This window comes from Vanellus vanellus (genome assembly GCF_965231255.1).
Source record: "Vanellus vanellus genome assembly, chromosome: 18".
NCBI classification, from domain to species: domain Eukaryota; kingdom Metazoa; phylum Chordata; class Aves; order Charadriiformes; family Charadriidae; genus Vanellus; species Vanellus vanellus.
Genome location: NC_138923.1, coordinates 7,190,292 through 7,209,626, shown reverse-complemented (window position 1 = coordinate 7,209,626; position 19,335 = coordinate 7,190,292). Strand labels below are relative to the sequence as shown.

General features: G+C 41.6%; 1 protein-coding gene across 1 annotated transcript in view; it reads left to right on the top strand.

The window, feature by feature from the left end:
* The first annotated feature begins 3,347 nt into the window (after positions 1-3,347).
* The window catches only part of FNBP1 (formin binding protein 1), a 104,309-nt gene continuing 88,321 nt past the window's right edge, over positions 3,348-19,335 (top strand). Inside the window, exon 1 of the mRNA XM_082492502.1 lies at positions 3,348-3,538. Coding sequence (XP_082348628.1) covers positions 3,515-3,538 — 24 coding nt within the window. The 5' untranslated portion in view covers positions 3,348-3,514. The remainder of the gene's footprint in view (positions 3,539-19,335) is intronic.

Below are 19,335 nucleotides of genomic sequence, written 5' to 3'. Positions count from 1 at the left end.
TTGCAGCAATAAGATGGAGCAAGGCTGAGAAGTCAATCTGTGGTCTAGGTGATGGTAACCATGGTCAGACACCATCTAGTAATAGCTGGACAGGTCCACAGGGATGAGGCAGGTCTGCAGTAAGGCCAGATGTGAGCCAGACTCCACATCAACAAGGTCTATAGCCAGGCAGAGCTGTGGCTGAGCCAGAGCCTGCAATATCCTATACCTACAACATTACTCAAAGACTGAACCCTCAGGCCAAAGCTTAAATGGGGCTCCTGAGTCCATGGGCAGAGGGTGTGGGTAGAGGCCACAGGTGAGGCTGGTCAGGGGCAATTAAGAGTTATCAGGTCTTAATTAGGCCCCTCTGGGCCCTGATAGGGCATTTAAAGAGAACCGAGGTCCCCTGCTGTGTGTGTGAATGGTCTGTGTAGTAACGTAACAGCAGAAAGGAAACAGCTGTGATAGTGATGGCCTTAGGGAAAGGTGTGTCCTCTTCCTTTCCTGGTGCTGTTTCAGTCCCAGTGTACGAGAGGTTACAAGCAACATCCACATGCCTTGTCTTGGATGTGGATGATCTGGGTAGAATTATAAAGCTAAAAGGGAAGCAGCTGCAAGGGTGATAACTCCAGGAGGGAAAGGTGGGTCTTCTTCCTCTTGTATCCTGGAAGCTAGAAATGCTTGTATGCGTTCTGAAAGTTGTGATTTTTCTTGTTTTACGTGAGTAAACAAACCCAGAGAAAAGAGTTTAGATTGGACTGTAGTTCAGGGATTTATTTTATCTTCTTTAAATACCTTCTGAATCATTTAGCAGCTAATCTGGCTGTTTTCAAGGGAGATTAGGTTTCCTAAACAAAGTCCTGGCCTTCTAAAAAGGGAATTGCTTCTACTTGGGCTGAGGATCTACCTCTGGGAGAGCTCTGAAAAATAACAACAGGAGAGGTAAACAGAGAATTTACAGGAATAGGCCCATATCTAGATAATAGATCTGCACGGTCTTGTTCTCAGTGCGGCTGCAGGAAAACTCCCACCGGCTCCTGTGTTGCTCAGATTTGGGTTGTGCAAATTAAATAATGCAGTGATAGACAATATCATTTCTAAGTGTCATTTTGAATTATTCTTTTTGAGGCTGGGACCTACTGAGCTTTCCAGCATCATACTTGAGCATAAAGGGCTCTTAATGCTGCCATCATTGTTAATTACATTAGTAATTAGAGACCAACCAAGCTGCAGGCCCTGCTGTTTTGGGCGCTGTGCAACTGAAAGTAATCATGTAAGTGGCAATCCCTGTCTTGGAGAGTTTCAGGGTAAATAATAAAGACAATCAAAGACAGGAAAAAGTCTCCTTCCAGAAATATCCAGAATCAATCTTGTTTAGTGCTTGTCTTGAACCTCTGTCCACACAAATCTTAGTAACTTTTCATAGGTTTTGGCATGGTTGATTCTAATGTACCATCTTCATGCAAAACTTGTATTTCTGGCCTTTATCTTTCTGTAACTGGTTAAGTATTTTTATCTTTCAGTGTGGACAGGTTTCTCTGCCCATGCTGGTGTAACAGGTTTGCCTTGTTCCCCTCCCAGCTCTTTGTGCAGAAGGAAATTCCACAGCAAATTTACCTCAGATGATACTAGTGCTGCTTTCTGTTTGGTCTCTGTACATTCTTTTTACTCAAATATTTATGGATTAAGCTGTCAGAAAGGTGTGATGCAACCCCATTGTCTGGTTTTGCAATGCCTCCTGGATGGACGTGGAAGGACAGCGGGTTTTGGTGGCCCTTCCCTGGCAGTTTGTGGAAGTACAAACCCTTGGAAGACTGTGGTTGTGCTTTAGGCACCATGGCAGGCTCAGATATTTAAATACGTTGGCAGTAGCAGGAAGAAGTACTCCGTAAAATGAGTAGAAGAGCGTCTCTGAGTTGTTATGAAGTCAGTCCTTAAAGGTAGTAACTTTTAATGATGAACCAAAGTGTTGCCTGTTCTCTGTATCTCTTTAAAAAGCTGTGTGAGGAGTATTCTACTCTTATGTTCAAATCCATTGAACCAGGATAAAAATAAATGGAATTCAGTTATTAACATAACACTTGTCTTCATTGTTGTTCTAAATGTTGGAATTGCTTAACTTATTCTTTTCTTGTCCTTTCTCGTGTAGGGGAATAGCCTAGTGTCAGTGAAAGAAAAGCATCAATCTAAAGGAGAGAACACTTGTAGCAGCTGGTCAATTTTTGTCTTTTGACATCAAAAGAATCCCCACCCTCTCTAAGCAGATACCTTTTTCCTCAGGTGAATAAACGTTCTTCCTTTTTTCCCTGCCTGTGTAAATCTTTCATGAACAGATGCAGCAACAAACATATCAGTCTAAAGCTCTTTTTACATTTCTTGTAGCTGGAAAACAGAAATGTAAAATCAGATTGACGCAGCTCCAATAAGTGCAGTTAAAGAGGAAGACGAGCACAGAATTGTATTTCTCTGGCAAGGAAGTAGGCTGTTTTCTGCAAGGCCTGCATAATTGCTACAATAACCCACATTTATGCAAAACCAGATAATTTGGTTATTTTTCTGCTTGCTCGTTGAGCGTGTTGGTGACAGATGGTGGACTTAATATTCCTGGATTTGGGTTATTTTTGGGGTGTGTGTGTGTATATATATATATATTTGGGTAGCTGAGTTTGAAGAAGTCCTTGTAGTCAGTTTTAAGGGTGGGGGTTTCCTTCTTCTCTAGGGCAGTTGCCCTAGAAATGGCCAAAACAGCATTTGGTTAAAAAAAAAAAAAAGCCCCACACCTCGCTCGAGGAAGAGGGCGCTGAGACGTGAGGTAGCGACACCTGAGGGAGGGCGGGGATCACCATCAGGGCTGCCCTCCGGCTGATGCCACGGGCGGGCTGAGAGCCCCGGGCCCTGCCGTGCGGGGACCCCGAGGGGGCCGGGGGCGGGCTGAGAGCCCCGGGCCCTGCCGTGCGGGGACCCCGAGGGGGCCGGGGGCGGGCTGAGAGCCCCGGGCCCTGCCGTGCGGGGACCCCGAGGGGGCCGGGGGCGGGCTGAGAGCCCCGGGCCCTGCCGTGCGGGGACCCCGAGGGGGCCGGGGGCGGGCTGAGAGCCCCGGGCCCTATCCTGGGGGGAACCCCGGGGGTGACAGGGCCGGGCGGCGCCGCGATCCCGCCACTGCCAGCGGGCAGCGGGGCCGCGCTGACTGGAGGCCGCGCCTGCGCGGTACCGGCCTCGCCCGCCTCTTCTCCCCCCCCCCCCCCCCCCTCCGGACGCGCCTGCGCAGTGCGCCGGAGCTGTCAACCGCCCCCCGCCCGCCCCGCTCCGCCACCGCCTCCCCGCGCGGCGCCGCTCGGGCCATTTTGCGGCGCGATGAGGCGGGAGCGGCGGTGAGCAGCGCCCGGTCCCGTCTCGTCCCGCTCCTCTCCGCAGCACTCCCGCCTCGCCCCGCCGGGCTGACCGGAGGAGCGAAGGGGAAGGAAGCCCAGCTAAGGGATAGAGCAGCCCCCGAGCGCCCCCCTACCCGCCCGCCCCTCAGCGCGGCGGAGCCATGAGCTGGGGCACGGAGCTGTGGGTGAGTGAGTGAGGGGAGGGAGGGAGCGAGCGAGCGGGGCCGCCGTTGCGGCCGTTACCGTGGAGCGCCGCGCCCGCCCCGTGTCATAACGGTCCGTGAGGTGCGGGGGGCCGGGCGGGAGGGGGGGCGTCCCTTTCTGGAAACTTATACGTGCAGCCTCCGCAGGGAAATCCCAGCGGAGACTTGTTAGTTTTATTTATTTTCTTCAGTAAAATAATTTAAAAAAAATAAATAAAAAGAAAAACGCTGAACGGCACAGAAAGCGTCGGTGGAGGGGAGGAGGAGGCTGGGGTGGGTTGGGGTTCGGTGTGTGGCCGCTGCGGGAGGCCGAGGGGGGGTGAGGGGGTGGAATGAGGTGGGTCTGTGCGCCGGGGGGTCCGGTTTCAGGAGAGGGAGCTGCAGGGGAAGGAAAAAAAATAAAACCCAACCAAAACAGATGATAAAATTTCCCTTCGGTGTTGTTAAGGGGTTTCTCTCCACGCTTGTTCCGCAGGACGGAGGTTTTTATGAGGAGAGTTTTCTGTTGTGTGTAAATAAGTACGTTTTAATGGGGGGGGGAGGGTGTTTCAATGTCTAAAGCTCCTTGAGTGATTTTTGAAGTGAACCTGGAAAGTATAAATGCATTTGGTTTACGGTGGAACGTTACTGGAAACATCAAGCTGTTAAAAGGAATGGGGAGTGGATAATAGCGATTTGGAATGGTCCCTTGCTAATCGGAGGAAATAAGGGTCGGCAGATAGCAGAAGTCTTGAAAGGCGAGAGAGAGATACATATTCAATCACAAAGAGGACACGGTGCAGCCATGTTTGGCAGCGCGGTGGTGAAGCATGGAGCAAAAACCTGTTCTTGAGGGCTTGTAACAGTGGACAGGAGGCTGGGCGAGCGGTTGTTAATGTGATGGTGGGACACGAGAGGTCTTTGGACAAATCTGTGCTCGGGATGGGGGGGGGAAGAGGGAAACGGAAACAGTGTTTTGAATGGAGAAGTCAAGAATGAGTGGCAGAGGGTCATCTGGATTGCAAAGCACTGCAGGGTTTCGCTCCTGGATTCATCTCTGTGGCTAGTAACCAATGCAAGTTAAGATATAAACATAGCTAAGCTTTTTAAACTGTCCCTGTATAGGATGGTTATTTTAGATGTGCTAATTGCTGTTTTTTCTGGACGCATTACTGGTCTGTTCTGGCAGTTAAGCAAGCATCGTGTTTTGCTGTGACATTGTAGTTACGTTATAGCTAGATCTGGTTAGAACTAGACAGCAAATTAGGGAGCAAATGCTTACTGAGAGGTTATTGTGGTATGTTTGTATATTCCAGAGAAAGAAAGGGGATATATACTGATGAAATATTCTAGTGATGCTATATTGATTCATCAGTATATAAAGAGCTCTGCTGCATGGGAATGTTTATGGGAAAATCTGCAGTTGCCTTCTTTTCTGCATCTTGGGTGCTTTCGGGGGACATGAAGTAGTTGGAGTGGAATTAAAGTAAGAGTCAGTATAACAATTTTGACACAGGAAAATAAATTATGAATTCTCAACATGGACTTAGTTATTTTCGCATTCTTAAAAGTGTGCAAGCGATACTGAGATGTTTCTGCACACGAACAGCAGTAGTAGAGTAGTACTTATAACTAGTTCTTTCTGTTTTGTGTAATCCATGCAGGTGTGTACGCAGTTATATAGTATTCTCTAACAGCTACAGACTGCTTTATATCTTTTTTCTCCTTGAAAATTTTATTGATGAAATTATTGTCTTCAGCAGCATCAAAGTGTTATTTTTCATGTTTTCAATGTAGTACTTTGAGAAGCGTAGCAGGTTACTGAGGAAAAGGGTTGGTTCTAGACACAAAATTGGCAGGAGTTGCTTTATTGGGCAGAGCTTTGAAAACACATCGGTTTCCAGTGCTCTGGGTATTTAGGCCAAAACACTGATTTCTCTCTCCATGTTCTTCCTTTCACTGGGAAAGGAAACCACACAAACAACCTGTATTTGATATATGCTACCTCCTTTTGTTGATCATGGCATGCTTTTTTTTTTTTTTAAAAAAAAAAAAAAAAACAAACCAAAATTAAATTTCCATTTACCTTAGAACTTGGTATTTGTTTTAAGAAGTCACTGAATGGGGATTTAGGAGCAGGTGTGGCAAGCAACAAATGCCTGTTTTACCGTGTGACTGGTATATGATTTGATGCAACCGTTTGATGGACTGAAAGCTGAGGCAATAGCAAGCATTTCCAACTGTAGTTTTGAAAATTGCTAGAAAGATTAGTGTTTTATTAGGCTTGATTCGCACCCTGTATCCCTGATGTGCTGATCTACCAGACTGGATGCTTGTTTATGATTCACCACCCCTTTAAATGTAGCAAAGGAGAAGTAAAATCGAGTTTGCTCTTTAGAGCATGTAGAATGTTAATGTGCATGGATTTATGTAGAATTTCTGTTCGTTCCTGGGAAAAAAAAAAAAAAGGCACTGGCTCAGAAAGCCTCATACTTCAGAAGCGATAAAATCCCTTCAGCAACATGTAAGTTATTCCCAAGACAGACTTTTAGCCTCGTGCTCTGATGTGAGTGTATTCTGTGCCTTTGGCTTGCAAATCCTATTGCAAAGTTCCTACTGATGTTTCACTTGAATCTAGACTTCTAAGTTTCATCTTAAGATTGGCCCTGTGAGTGTAAATGGACCCATAACCAGCAGAATTATTAGAGGTACTAATGCAGCATTTGTATCCTGAATGAGGCTAAATGCTCGGGATAATGAGATCATCTGGAGCCTCCACGCAATCCAGCGTTACAGAGCAAAACCTGAGAAAGTCTCATGCCACCGTCTGGGTGAGTCTCCTGTGTGTAAGCATGCCGTACAGGGCGGCAGCGGCTGCTCTGCCTGCTGCGCAGTTTGTCAGTCTGCCCCGACCCCTGCAAAAGTATTTCTGCCCGTTATACTTGAAACATATGGGAGCTGGAGGAAGACACAGTGGGTAAAGGACAAAGTACAGTCATAGGACTGAACCATTTTGTTTTTCACCTCAGTTCAAGAGTAGCATTAAGGGCTAACAGGTAGGAGGGTAAATACTTATTTCCTGTCTGAATCTTGAAATTGGCAATGTTTTCTAAATACTTAGCTAACGTAAGTGGTAAATAAAGATTACGTGTACTGGTGTAGAGACCCAACTTGTACCGTCAGTCAGCTATGCTTTGGGGACAATAGGCTGTAAAAGCATACTCAGATCTCTTTCATGCTTTTCCTCTCTTGGGTAGTGGGGAATAACACAGAGCATGGCACATGCAGCTATTCTGAAGGGTGTTTGAGCTGGTAAAATGCTACTGTGTGCTGCACTTCCCACCAGTGTTTTGTGTGGTATGAAGCCCTTGAAGCAAGTGGTAGGAATTACATAGCAAACTGAGCTAAAACTAACCTCAGCTCTTCAGTCCTTGTCTTTGAGTGGAGAAAGTTGTGGCTGCATGGTTGGTATATTGAAAGGAACGAACTGTCTTGATGATGAGTTTTGGTACAGTATGTAGTTTGGGGGAGCTACGTGTAAATTTGTGGCTAAATGGTCCAGGAAGAACTCTTATCTCTTTAGAACACTGTCACACAGCATGGCAAGTGCAAGTGGTAAAACGATTAAATGTGGGAAGATTCATCTTTCTGTTATAAATGTTTCAGAGGTGTAGATGTTGTGGGTTTGTTGTTAGGGTTTTTTTTCCATATTTAATATAAAGTTTAAAAAAAAACAACTGGGGAGGAAGCTGACTTAATCAAATTTTTCCTTTGTGGAAATCTGGGTGTCTGCTAACAGCTGTCACTCTCCTTTCAACCTGTGAGAAGGTGAATATTCTGTATTTGCAAAGGGCTTAATTTGTTGTCCTTACGCAAGGGGCTCTGTTGGCTAACTCCTCATGTGACTGATACTTTGGGGACTGCGCCTTTTGTTTGTAGAGTGTTCCAGTATGGTTTAGTATGGAAAAAATACCATTTGTGGATATGGTTATTTTTGCTTTATAAAGTTCATTCCACTTATATATGTGAATTGCTGTTAAACTTCTTATGGTTTAGAAAATTATTATTTTCAGTGATAGTAATTTCTTAAATCACAGCATTAAAAAAGTGAGATTCTTTAGATCATGTTCTCTTGACTACATCCTCATTGTCAGACGATGAAACATAGGTGCAACTCGGAACTTGAAGGCCCCATTTGCAATCTGCAACTGATAAACCCTTTCCAGTTCAGTATTTGCGTCTCCTATTCCATCAGCAGAATTTGTGTTTAAACAGCTGTAATCTTGCACTTCTTAAATTTGCTTGAATGCAGTATTGTTCTTCAGTAGTATTTATAAGGTATGGGTGTTGCATATAGTGGTGACTCACATTCGGAAACCGTCTGGAGTACCAAGGTAATTTTGACCTTGGTGGCACTATACAGTGGTGTTATCTGGGCACAGTAGTCAAATGTGATCTTAAATGAAGGCTCTGTTCTTGTCTTGCTAACTGCAGAGCTGGATCTAGGTTTGATGTGTTTTCTTAAGCCAACATCCAGTTTTCTTGTATGCATCACTATAGTTGATTGCATGCAATAGAAATCTCTGTGTGTGTCATCCCACCCATCCCATTCTCGCATCCCCTACCCCCTGCCGATTCTTTGGGTTTGGGTGTTAACTGTTACTCTCAAAGACTGAAAGGAAAAGGAGCTGGTTTCTGATGGGACAGGGACACAGATTAGAAGTATTCAGTCTGGCATGCTAAATCACAAGTTAACTCTGATTATGAGTTGAGAGTTTCCATTATATAAGGTAATGGGCCGAGCCTTCAAAGGTGGGCGGGTGAATTGTTTGCAGCTTTGAAAATCTTCTGCAGTGATGGTAAATGCTCTTCTGAAAAGTGTGGTTTATTGTAAATCGGCTGTAAATTGTTGCAACTTATTTGGCATCATTCAGACAACTTCTAGAGGCAGAGTTGTGCATCCTTGACCCCTTTCTCTTTGTATTTACTAGAATCTTGGTTTCTATTTAGTAACTGGTTAAAACTTCTGTGTATTTCAGAGGCAGGAATTTCAACCACAAAAATATAATCCCTGAGTAAGGGACCCTAAAAGCAAATACAGTGTGTGTGTGGGAGCAGCTGAGGTCAGGATTAAGTGCATCATATTTATAATTTTGATTTGTTTATTCTAAGGCTTTCAGTAAAAGTTATATACAGAGTGCTGGAGATGGGCACTTAAAAGCAGAATACATTTTTCATTAGCTAAGTATTCTGCATAGTTATTTGGACAGATTTGAGGCAGCAAAATTGTCTGACACCAATATCTCCTCCTTATTTCACAGTGGATCACTTGCTGTTTTAAGTGGTCAGTCTGTATATGCAGATTACTGAGTGAGATTTTTTTTATAGAAGTTGAATCATTACACGGTATTGTAATTCTGCAGTGCACACCTTGGTACATTTGCCCAGCACAGGATAGTAGTTCAGGCTGCTGCAGCCTGTAAATACGCGTATTTTAAAATTAGTGGTGTCACAGTCCCTTTCATTAGTATAAAAGTAGTTCTTTTTTAAACTTTAAGATGTATTGTGTGGGAACTCCCCTGCGCCTCTCAGGAGCTGGTTGGTAGGAGAATGGGGTTGTGTGTGAGGTCCCTGCGTACACCCTTGGTACTGCCAGGCACTGGGAGTAGAAAGACTCCCTTCTTGTACCTGAAGGAGTTGCTGGGTCTTTATGTATGAATGTCTGAGTAATTTCGTTTACAATTCTGCTTTGCTCTAAGAAAGAGGATTTCTATAATATTGTCACCAGGCTATTCTTGTATTTTCTACCTATTCATTAAAGAATGGGGGATTTACAGTCTTTCAGCATGAGTCAAGACTGCAGAAGATGTTTTTTCTTTCTTTCAGTCACAGACTCTTCCCATTTGGATTGTGGCTGTTCACTATCCCCTGCTTTCTTGAACCATATGGGAAGGCAGTCAAACATGAGAGGATGTTTTTCTGGACTCTTTGCAGCTCATTAGTATTACTCATGTTGTGAAACATTCTTTTAAAGCAGAATTTCAAAAGCCATACTCCACATGAAGAGCAGGAGACATTACTGCACTGTAACATAATAACATGCTTTACATTGTTGCCTTTTGATTGCTGGAAAGGTAACCTGCTAATGAATTTTTGGAAATTCACTTTCATCCTGTTTGAAATAATGTTTCTGAGATTGGTTATACCTTTAATCCAATCCAGCCCTCAAAACCAATGCTAGGTTGAGAGTTTGTTTAGTGTTCATATAAATATTTTAAAATAATTTGCTCTTCAATATAATCGTATACTTTTCAGATGAAACTTCTCTTCTTCTTCAATGCCTAGAAACCTTGCTTTTCCATTTCACTTTTTTTAAATGATGGTCAAATTGGTGAGAGGAAAAACACTGTCTCTTGACATGTTGCAGTCTTTGTCCTTTTCTAAAATACAAAATGGGAAAAAGTAGTATGTATGACACATATGTATGTCCAGGATATGATGGTTTTGGTGTTTCTTCTCAAGCAGGTGTGGTAGGGGTGATCTGGATCCCTTTGGAATTTTTACATGATTGCTTTGCTTCTGTATTGTCTGGATAACCTTATTAACCTGGTCAATGCTTTATTTTGGCTCAGCTTATTAAGAATGGTTTGTTTGCATTATTAAATAAAATGTTTCTCTTTGCATCTAAAAATGAAAAAAAAATGTAGATGAGGTTTCTAGATTACTTGCAGCACAGAGCAGTGCAGTTAAAGTGCAAGAATAAAATGTTGATTGCATGGTGTTTGTTGCTTGTGTGGTGTTCATTGCTGATCACTGAAGCAGACATGTATGTTGTAATGCATGTAAAGAAGCAGTTCTGTGGCAATGTCGTCCTTAATTTATTTGGGGAAGAGTCAACCTAATTGGAAAAACAACCAAAAGAACAACAGCAATCCCCTAGACACCCTCCAAAACCCAGTAAAGCAATAAAACTTGAAACGGAGTCTCTCAGGAATTAATGCCTGGTTTACAAGGATGGTCCCCAATGAGCTACCAAGTCATGCAGATAGTCCTTAATCCTGAGGAAATACTAGAGTGGATTACCATTCTTCTTGTAGCTGAAATAACATAGGTTTCTTATGTTAGATATGTGTCACTTGGCTGTCTCTTATTCAGTATTTTCAGATGCTTCTGCTTGGTACCTAAAATTTTTTTTTAAGTCCTTACATTCTACCCTTTTAGTGAGGTGTGCGTGCTGCTAGTAGCATTTACGTATCTGAAGGGGAAGGGTAGTTTGTAGTGTTTAGACTTACTCCTCTCTGGATGGCAGGTACAATTTCTCTCATAAATTATTCACCTTATCGTTCAAAAAATTTATTTTCATTACATTGAGTCTGTGGATATGCCGATAAAGGAGTATTACCCATGTGACAGGAGAACAATCATCTTGCAGAGATACTGAGACTACTGCTTTTTCCTAACTGGACTCATGGAGATTTTGATGCTCAGCTCCAGTTAACTCCGAGACATTGCTTATTGGGTGACTTGGACGGACAGTTTTCTCAGCCAATGTTCTTGACTGAGCTGGTAGCTCTTCACATTATGAAGGTTATTTAACACTTTCTGTTGAAGTAATTTATTTTCTGCTGCTTAAATTTCTTTCCAAGTTAGTGTGGTCAGGCTGCAGTTTTCTTTTTTCTGCACCCACTTCTCATTTTCAGTATTTCAGATTAGTCAGGATTATTTGGTTGTTGCCAGGGCCAGTATCTTGCACGTACTAAACACGATGCCTCTTCGGGTTTGGAAAGCTGTAGTGCTCCCATTCATTGGAGCGATGTTTTGAAATTTGGCAGACAATAGCTGTTGAACAGGGATATGCCTTATGCTGTTCTTGAGAAAATCTGCCCAAATTAGGCAAACTTGTCTTTTGAAAAATACCACTTTGCAAGTACTCAGTGAAGATACTAGTGCGGAAGTGTTCATTCAGAAGTTCCAGTGTGTGCTGAGTACGTTTGGGCCTTGGAGGGGTTTTTGTGGGACAAGATGATGCAGTCACCCACAGAATAATTGAACATGCCTCAGTCTGGTCCTTGCAAGAGTGCAGCCAGACTTTCCATGCCATGGCTGCTCGAGGCTGGGGTGGAGTCAGGTAGCCTCTTCTGCTCTCAGAAGTGAGGGTCTGGGCTGTATTAAAGAAGAATAGTTAGGGTCAGTGAGTTGGGAGAAAGCGGACTACAGCTGGGAGGGAAAGGGGATGAAAGGCATGGCTGCACTGAGTCATGTTGAAGGCCCATCTGACCACTTACACCTCCTTGGTGGTAGCAAACTGGTTCTTCTCTTCTTATGGACTGGTTCTTCTCTTGTTATGCTCACCTGAGGGTGAGGAATGGGGGAAGAGGTGCTGTGGTCAGAGGAAACTAGCTGACTCAAGAGACCAAATGTTGTGGGGAAGAAGGAGTAGAGATCAGACTAGGATCTAGTTACAGAAACTCGGAGCTGCTTGTCTAGGAACTGTTCCTGTTCCAAGACTGATGGGAATTGGATTGTTTGAGGAGAGGCAATTTGAATTGGCAATTCTGATAGTGAAGTCGGGGAGGATGGGAGAACTGGGAATAACTGGACAAAGGAAACAGCAGAAATGAGCTCAGGAGGAGAATGGGAGTTTAAACAAAAGAAGCAAGGAAACAGCTTGGATAAAGAGCATGTGGGGAGGGCAGGTTTGGACTCCACGTAAGACAGGTGGGATTGTGACTTGCTGTCAGACAGGATGTGCAATGGGATTAGTGTGTTAGAAATGTCAAGTTGAGAGTTTGATGGGATCAGGAGAAAGTGTAGTGGGTGCACAGGGGAAGGAAGAAGCATAGAGCAAAAAATGAAGATTAAAAAATAATTAAACCAGAAAAGTAGCAAAGGGACCTAGCAGTCCTCTTTTGCATGCTTGGCTTTGTAGCATTGCTATTTTTATGTGGCTTTTTCCATGTAATATTTTAGTACAGTTGACTTACCGGTTTGAATGTATGTACGTTGATTTCTGCGGTTGCATTTTGCATCTTTACACACTGTGGAAGAATATTTGACCACATCCCCAAATGAGAGCTTTATCCAGGAGTGTGCGCACTGCTTTTTTTCATCCACTCATACTGTGCAGAAAGCCTTAAGGAATTGTTTAGCAAATAGATTTAAAATGCATTTAGATAATATTTTTTTGCTCTGCATTACGCTTTCCTCTTATGCGGAGATGAATGCTTTAACACATTTATCTTGTATTTACAAAAGGAAAAATATGATTGGCATGCAGCAGTGAGTGAATGGAAGTGTGTTTTCTCAAACAAAAGTTAAATGGGGAAGGGAAATATTTCTTGCCCTCTTGAGAGCTGTTGATCTGTCAAATGTGGGTCTTATAGGAGTGGCGTTCATTAAGAATGTGTAACTTAAGGTTTTGCTGTAGTAAAAGAAAAACTGGCAGTGGATGAACCGGGAGAGCTGCAATAGAGCACTACATAAATATTTTTTCACCTATCCTGTCTGTCTCTCCCAAGTATAACAGTCTGAGATACTTTTGCTCGTGTGTTGTCACTGGAAAAGCCTAAAAATAAAGGGTGAGAGGAAAAGGTTGTATGTGCTGGTCAAGAGCCTTTATTTCCTTACAACTCTTTTGAGTTGTGAGACATCTGTGTTTTACAGAGGATGCTTTTTGGCATGTGTTCGTAACTTAACATGTGAAAACTGAAAAACTGTGTAGCGCAGCTTTACTTCAGTTTTTGGTGTGTGGAAAAAAAAAAATGCTCTAAGCAAACATTTCAGTAGTGTATATATTGGTTAGTAGCTTTTTTGCTACTTTGCTCAAAGACACTGTCATCAGCTGAAAGAAAGGCTACATCCTCCTGAAGGACAGACAGCCTGCCCACAGTGATCAAGGCATTCAGAGCTTAAAGATTATTGTTGCATGCTTTACCTGAAAACCAAAATTATAAGATGAGCAAATACACCAGCCTATCCTTTAGGTAATGAGAATGCATATCATATGACATGCATGACTCTGTTCCTATTTAAATCAGTGCCCTGGGGATTTACAGCCTTATTTTTGGAATGGTGTGGGGGGGGGATAGCTAGGTTCCAACTCTATTTAAAGACAAAATAATGTTTCTCTGGCTGCGTGGCTGCATGCAGTCTTCTGAGATGCAATGAAGTAGCCCAGGAAACAAACCTGGAAGAGTGGAAGTATGCATCCACTCCTGGTAAAGCATGATATGAACTGTGAGCACCTCTGCACCTCCTCTTCTGGGTAATTGTGGGCTGGTTTTTCTTTTGCATCGCAGCTTTTGCTCTGATTCTTGTCTGTGTCATCCTTATACTTGTATTATGTACAAAATTGTTGAAAGCTCCTTTTCCAGAGGTTCAGTATGATTGATGTGAAACTATCTTGAAATAGGAAAGCTGTAATTGTTGGAAAAAGACGATTTTTGCAAGAAATGGGCTGTTGTGAAACACATGTGCCTAATTTAGGCATCTTTGGAGACTGGATCTACATAGTTGTTGATGTTCTTTGAAAATACTTAGTCTTGAAAAGAAGGCTTGCATATCATAGTGCCAACATTTAAAGGTTGTGGGAGTGTATTAAATTATTCCAGCTAACAAAAGCTTTTGCTGATCTTAAACAATACAAATATAAATATTTCGCTTGGCTATTAGCAGTTGAGTTGAAATACTTGCTGGTTAGGAACAGCATGACAAAGTAGCGCACTCCATTCACACAAAGGTCAGAAGACATTTTCTTTTATATGATATGTATGGTTTTCATGCATACGATTATAGAAATTTGTATTGGATCAGTTATTAGCTTGGCAGAGTCATCTTTTGTGCTTTGCTTGTGAGTTAATGTCTGGGAACAAAATATCTGGAATATTGACAGAGTAGTAAAACGTTAGAACACATGCTTCAAGAGTTGAGCAAGTAAAAAAGTGTCAAAATAGTGGAAATTGAGAACCCTTTTTTATAATTAGAATGCAAGAATTAAGTGTGTATTTCTTTATTCATGATACATCGGTGCATGCAGTGTTTGGAAGTTCTGGTCAGTGGAGCAACATTGATTTCCCTCTGGGGGCAAAGCATTCATCTAACCTTCTCAGCAGGGGGTGAGATTGATTCCTTAATCAGAATAGCAACAATCCATCCTGAAGCTTCCTCAAGGTATTAGGGCTAAATTAAACAGTCTGGGACTGATGTGTAAGCCCTAATGCACTTCAAGAGGCTTTCTTAGATACGCAGAATTTTGAAAATAATCAGAAGACGAACCCAAAACTAAAAGAAAAAAGCTGCAGGCACAAATCACCCTTAAAAAAGGGGACTATAATACATTTTCTTTGTGTGCTGCAGTGCTTAATGCTCAGATTCTCTTAGGGAAGAAAAGAAAAAAAATGCGTGAACTATATAGCTCTATTCATGGCATTGCATTTATAACTTGTTTTCTCTGCTTTGTGTGTGTGTTCCATAGCTGTTCTAAAAATAGATATGGTCACAATTATTAAATTAGATTTAAGCATTTTAAAGCCAGGAAATACATAATTTTTTAACAGCAGTCACTACTGAGGAAACATCAGTTCCTATGCATATTGTATTAAGTCTTAATTTTGCAAAATTTTAAGACTGTTTACTTGTGTGCATTTACGGGGTCTACAAGTTATGCATGAATTTCTTGAGGATAAAAATGTCATGGTTGCATTCAGCTTTTCTGGAAATACTTTTGTTAATTTGGATGAGGAATGAAACATTATGACTGAGCTTTAGTCTGTATGTTAAGTGCTTATAAGCAAGATTTAACTATAATGTGTCAGTAACCTTGTTGAATATCGTTACTGATGATTATGAATGTCACTCACATACAGGAGTACTCAAAAAAATAGTCTTGCTCTTAGTTTTTAGCCACTTTGTCTTGATCCACCTCGGTCTGTACACCACGTCAGGTAAGCAGTAATTTTCCTTTTACAGACTGTTGGGATCCTTCCCATAAGAGAACAAATATATCCAGAAGGCCTGAGGACTTTATATAAGCTGGAATGTTTTCGGGTGACTCTGTTAATAATGTTTGTGAAGACACATTGAATGTCCCTGGTAGAAGTTGACAGATGCTCTCATCTTAAAGAACTCTTGACTTCAGAGATGCTCTGTCAAAGTACTCTACCTTAACATAAACTTCCTTGGTCCTACTGGTTCATGGCCCAGTAACATGGGCCATGGTTTGCGTTAGCAGCCAAAACCCCATTATATGGGGAGATAGGTTTAAACTTCAGGGTTTGTGAAAAATAAGGTCTTTACTTCCATTTTCTTGGCTGAGGCCAATAGCAGTTTCAGTCAACCTTTGGACCAGAGTTCTAGCTTCCAAAGACTCTTTCAAGTGGAAGGTATTGTCATTATGACAACTGAAGAGCACCGAATGACCTTGTTGTCCTTGCTGTGGGAGGGGATGTTCTTGTTAAATGAGAAATTCCCTTTCTTTCCCTCGCCCTCTGTGTACATTGGTAAGCACGTGCTTGTTTTCCTCTTCCCCCTCCTCTGTATCACTCTGGTTCACAGGCCAAGCTTGCTTGGCAGATAAAGCACCTAGTAGATTCAAGTCAATATCCTCTTTCATATTTTTTAGATGATTCAACTGCTCATTGAGCAAATGGTCTATCCCTGTTTTATAAAATAGTTGGGGAGTCATGGGACGTTCAGGGAACGGTGCCCAGAAGCTCCAGTTGCTGTATGAAGATCACTAGCTCTGATCCATCCAAGTCAAAGGTTGGACAGGAGGTTCCTGTTTGTTCTTCAAACAAAGGCATTTCTTCTGTGTTTGAGTGCTCTTTAATCCAAGAGACAAAGCCGTAGCAATGTAATGGATGAAAGCTGAAGTGAGCAAAGCATAGATACAAGGCAGAGCGAAAAGGGAAGAGGAAGAAGGCTGGCACATTGTAATTTTTAATAATGAGGGTTGATATAGATAGCCAAGGGACTAGTAGACTTGGCGTCAGAAGGAGCATCTGTGTATCAAGATTAGAGCCTCTAGGCCCACCATAAGCTTTGGGCATCCTTGGTCGTGTTGCAACAGCAGTCGCGTGGAATTGCTGCAGCAGTGTCCCTTCAGCTGTGGGCTTTTCCTCTCGCAAAGTTTACAATGATCCAAGCTCCTGTTTGTCAGTCCTGCAGAGCAGTTTAATCAGTGCGACTGCTCGGGATTGCTTGTGATGATACTTCTAGATGCTTAGAGTAGGGGCTCATTCATTTTTGAATATGATAGATGCTCTTATTTCTTGAAATTGCTTTCTGGGTATGTGTTTCTGAGCATGACCATTCTGAAGATTTATTTTGGTTTTTTTTTTTTTTTGTCTTTTTTTCTAAGGCAGTTCAGTTTACCCAAGAAATATAATTAAATCTAGATTTGGAAGATGATATTGATCCTCTATTTTGCATTCACAATAAAAAGAAGATAGAACAAGGAGTATCTCTTTTGATCTTCCTGTCCCAAGATAAAATGTTAATTGCTGCTGTATAAATGAGACAATATATATTAACTTAACATCTGTATTTTGAAATATTTGATTTAAAGTTTGTAAACCATGTAATTTTCTTCAGCCTTGACAGAAAAGTACAATGGAATAGGAATTATACAGGTAACAAGAAAGCAAAGATATGAAACATTTTTATAACTTCAGGGTTTTTATCTGTAGGGAAATTTATTTTTTTGTTTAAATTGCAGCTTTTTAACTTTAGAGAGAGGATAAACTCATGAGATTTATTTTTACCTTGCCACCACTATCACTTCTAACATGAAGCCTTTATGATAAGCTTTGTCTCACAAAGCACTTACTGGTGTAAAATGTTGCTCAGGCTATTTCTCTTTATTAGTATATCTGTTACTTTAGAAATTGCTTGTATTTTGTACCATTGTTCAACTAAATCACGCTTTATAAAAGGCTGAACCTTATTCTTCAGCCCTTACCTTTATGAGTAATTTCTATTATTTCAGTGCAGATAGAAGAGCTGAAGCCCTGGGCTTTTTGTTTATGCATCCATTGTGCCTGTCTGCATTATGTCTTCAGCTTTTTTTTGAGGTTAATAAGAAATTTAAATCATTGTGCTTAATTTTGTGATGCTGACTGTGCTCTCTGAACATCTGTCACTCTGTTTGCATCAATGCCTGTGCAGGGCAGGGCGATGTTCAGAACCTTTGCTCTCATTTCAGGCACGTGTTTTTCTAAAGCATTTGTGTCTCTAGTACCCTGACTAAGAAATTTTTCTCCAATACATGCAGATGGCTTGCACTTTAGCCTTGAGATCTGGTAAAGTTTCTCTTTTCTGATGTTCTGCTGCAGGATAAGTCTTATTAATATCCCATTATCTTCTGCTGTCCCCCCATGCATCTTACGTTCCATTAGTAGATTATTTATTCTCAACGACACTCTTCTTTTTTGTCTCTTGCATTATTCACAAGATTAACTCATCTCGCATATGTTTCCAAAAATGTCGACTAAAGTGCAGTGTGATAACCTCTTGCAGCCTTGAGTGCCAATCAGGAAGTGTCATGTTTAATGAAGGAAGGTGTCTTGTAGATCAGTTGAATATACCAAGTGTCACAGAAGCAGCCAATAACTCGGAGTCTAGGACTCCAGAGCACTGGAGCAGTTTTTGTGTTGTTTTTTTTTTTTTTTTTTTTTAAAGTGTTTTGAGGTAGGGAGTTTTCCCAGGCTATATTTGCTCCAATGAACTGTATTATCCAAAGCCAACATCTTTACACAAAAAAAATAGAACTTTGCCTTTAATATCTTCTGCTTTGAAACTAAATGCTCTAATACTATCTCACTTCAGTAATAAATTAGTTAACCATTTAGCAAGACTTTTGAGGAGTGTCTCTCAGTGTAATTTATGGGATATCAGCCCTTATAGCACTTAAATGTCTGCGGTTTTAGTAAGTGCATTGCTTAAAGTGTTGTGCTGTTTCAGAAGTCCCACTTATTCTTTTTTATTTTTTATTTTATTTTATGAACCTGGGAGGAATTGTCATAGCAGTTGTTGCTGGAGATACCATCCCCGTTGTGCTAGGTAGGCATTGTGCAGTCCAGGCATTGATGGGCCCTGTCTTGCAAATTGTGTAATAGGAGTTAAAGACAAGCAAGATGGGAAGGATGGAGCACATGTCACTCAAGGACGTGGAAATTGTACACAGGTCTCAAACCTGTCCCATCTAATTTATGACTCTTCTGGTCTGGAGAAAAAGAGTAATTTCTCTTGCACCCACGTTTGTTATGCAAGTTCTTATGTGTTGTGAAATTGTAAACTACTGAATAGTTACTGTACTCTGAGACTAAGTTGAAAAGTAAAATAGAGGGTATCTATTTTATTGTATCTTCGTATATTGAAAATCAATATAGTGTGCTGATACCCAAAATAGATTCTGTACACTAGAATTGCAGTGTTCGCTGAATGCTATAAAAATTCTGTATGTCTGACAGCCACATATAAAAAAAATATTTTTCCAATGTACTAATTAATTCCTTTCAAATAAATAGTCAGGTAAAAAATGAAATACAACATCAATATTTAATGGCATCTACTTAAAACCCTCCCAGTCTAGACTTTTGAAGTTGTGTAGGGGTGATATTCACACATCCTTGATAAAGAGAGGATGGAATGTGTTTTCTTTTCATTTAAGGAGTTAATTACTTACTCCTTAAAGATGTAATTGTGAGATGCCCTACATAGCCTGGCTCAAAAATAATTGGCTGGAGGAAACAGCTTCACCTCTCTTTGTAGGCTGTTGCACTGTGAATACACGTTTGGATGTT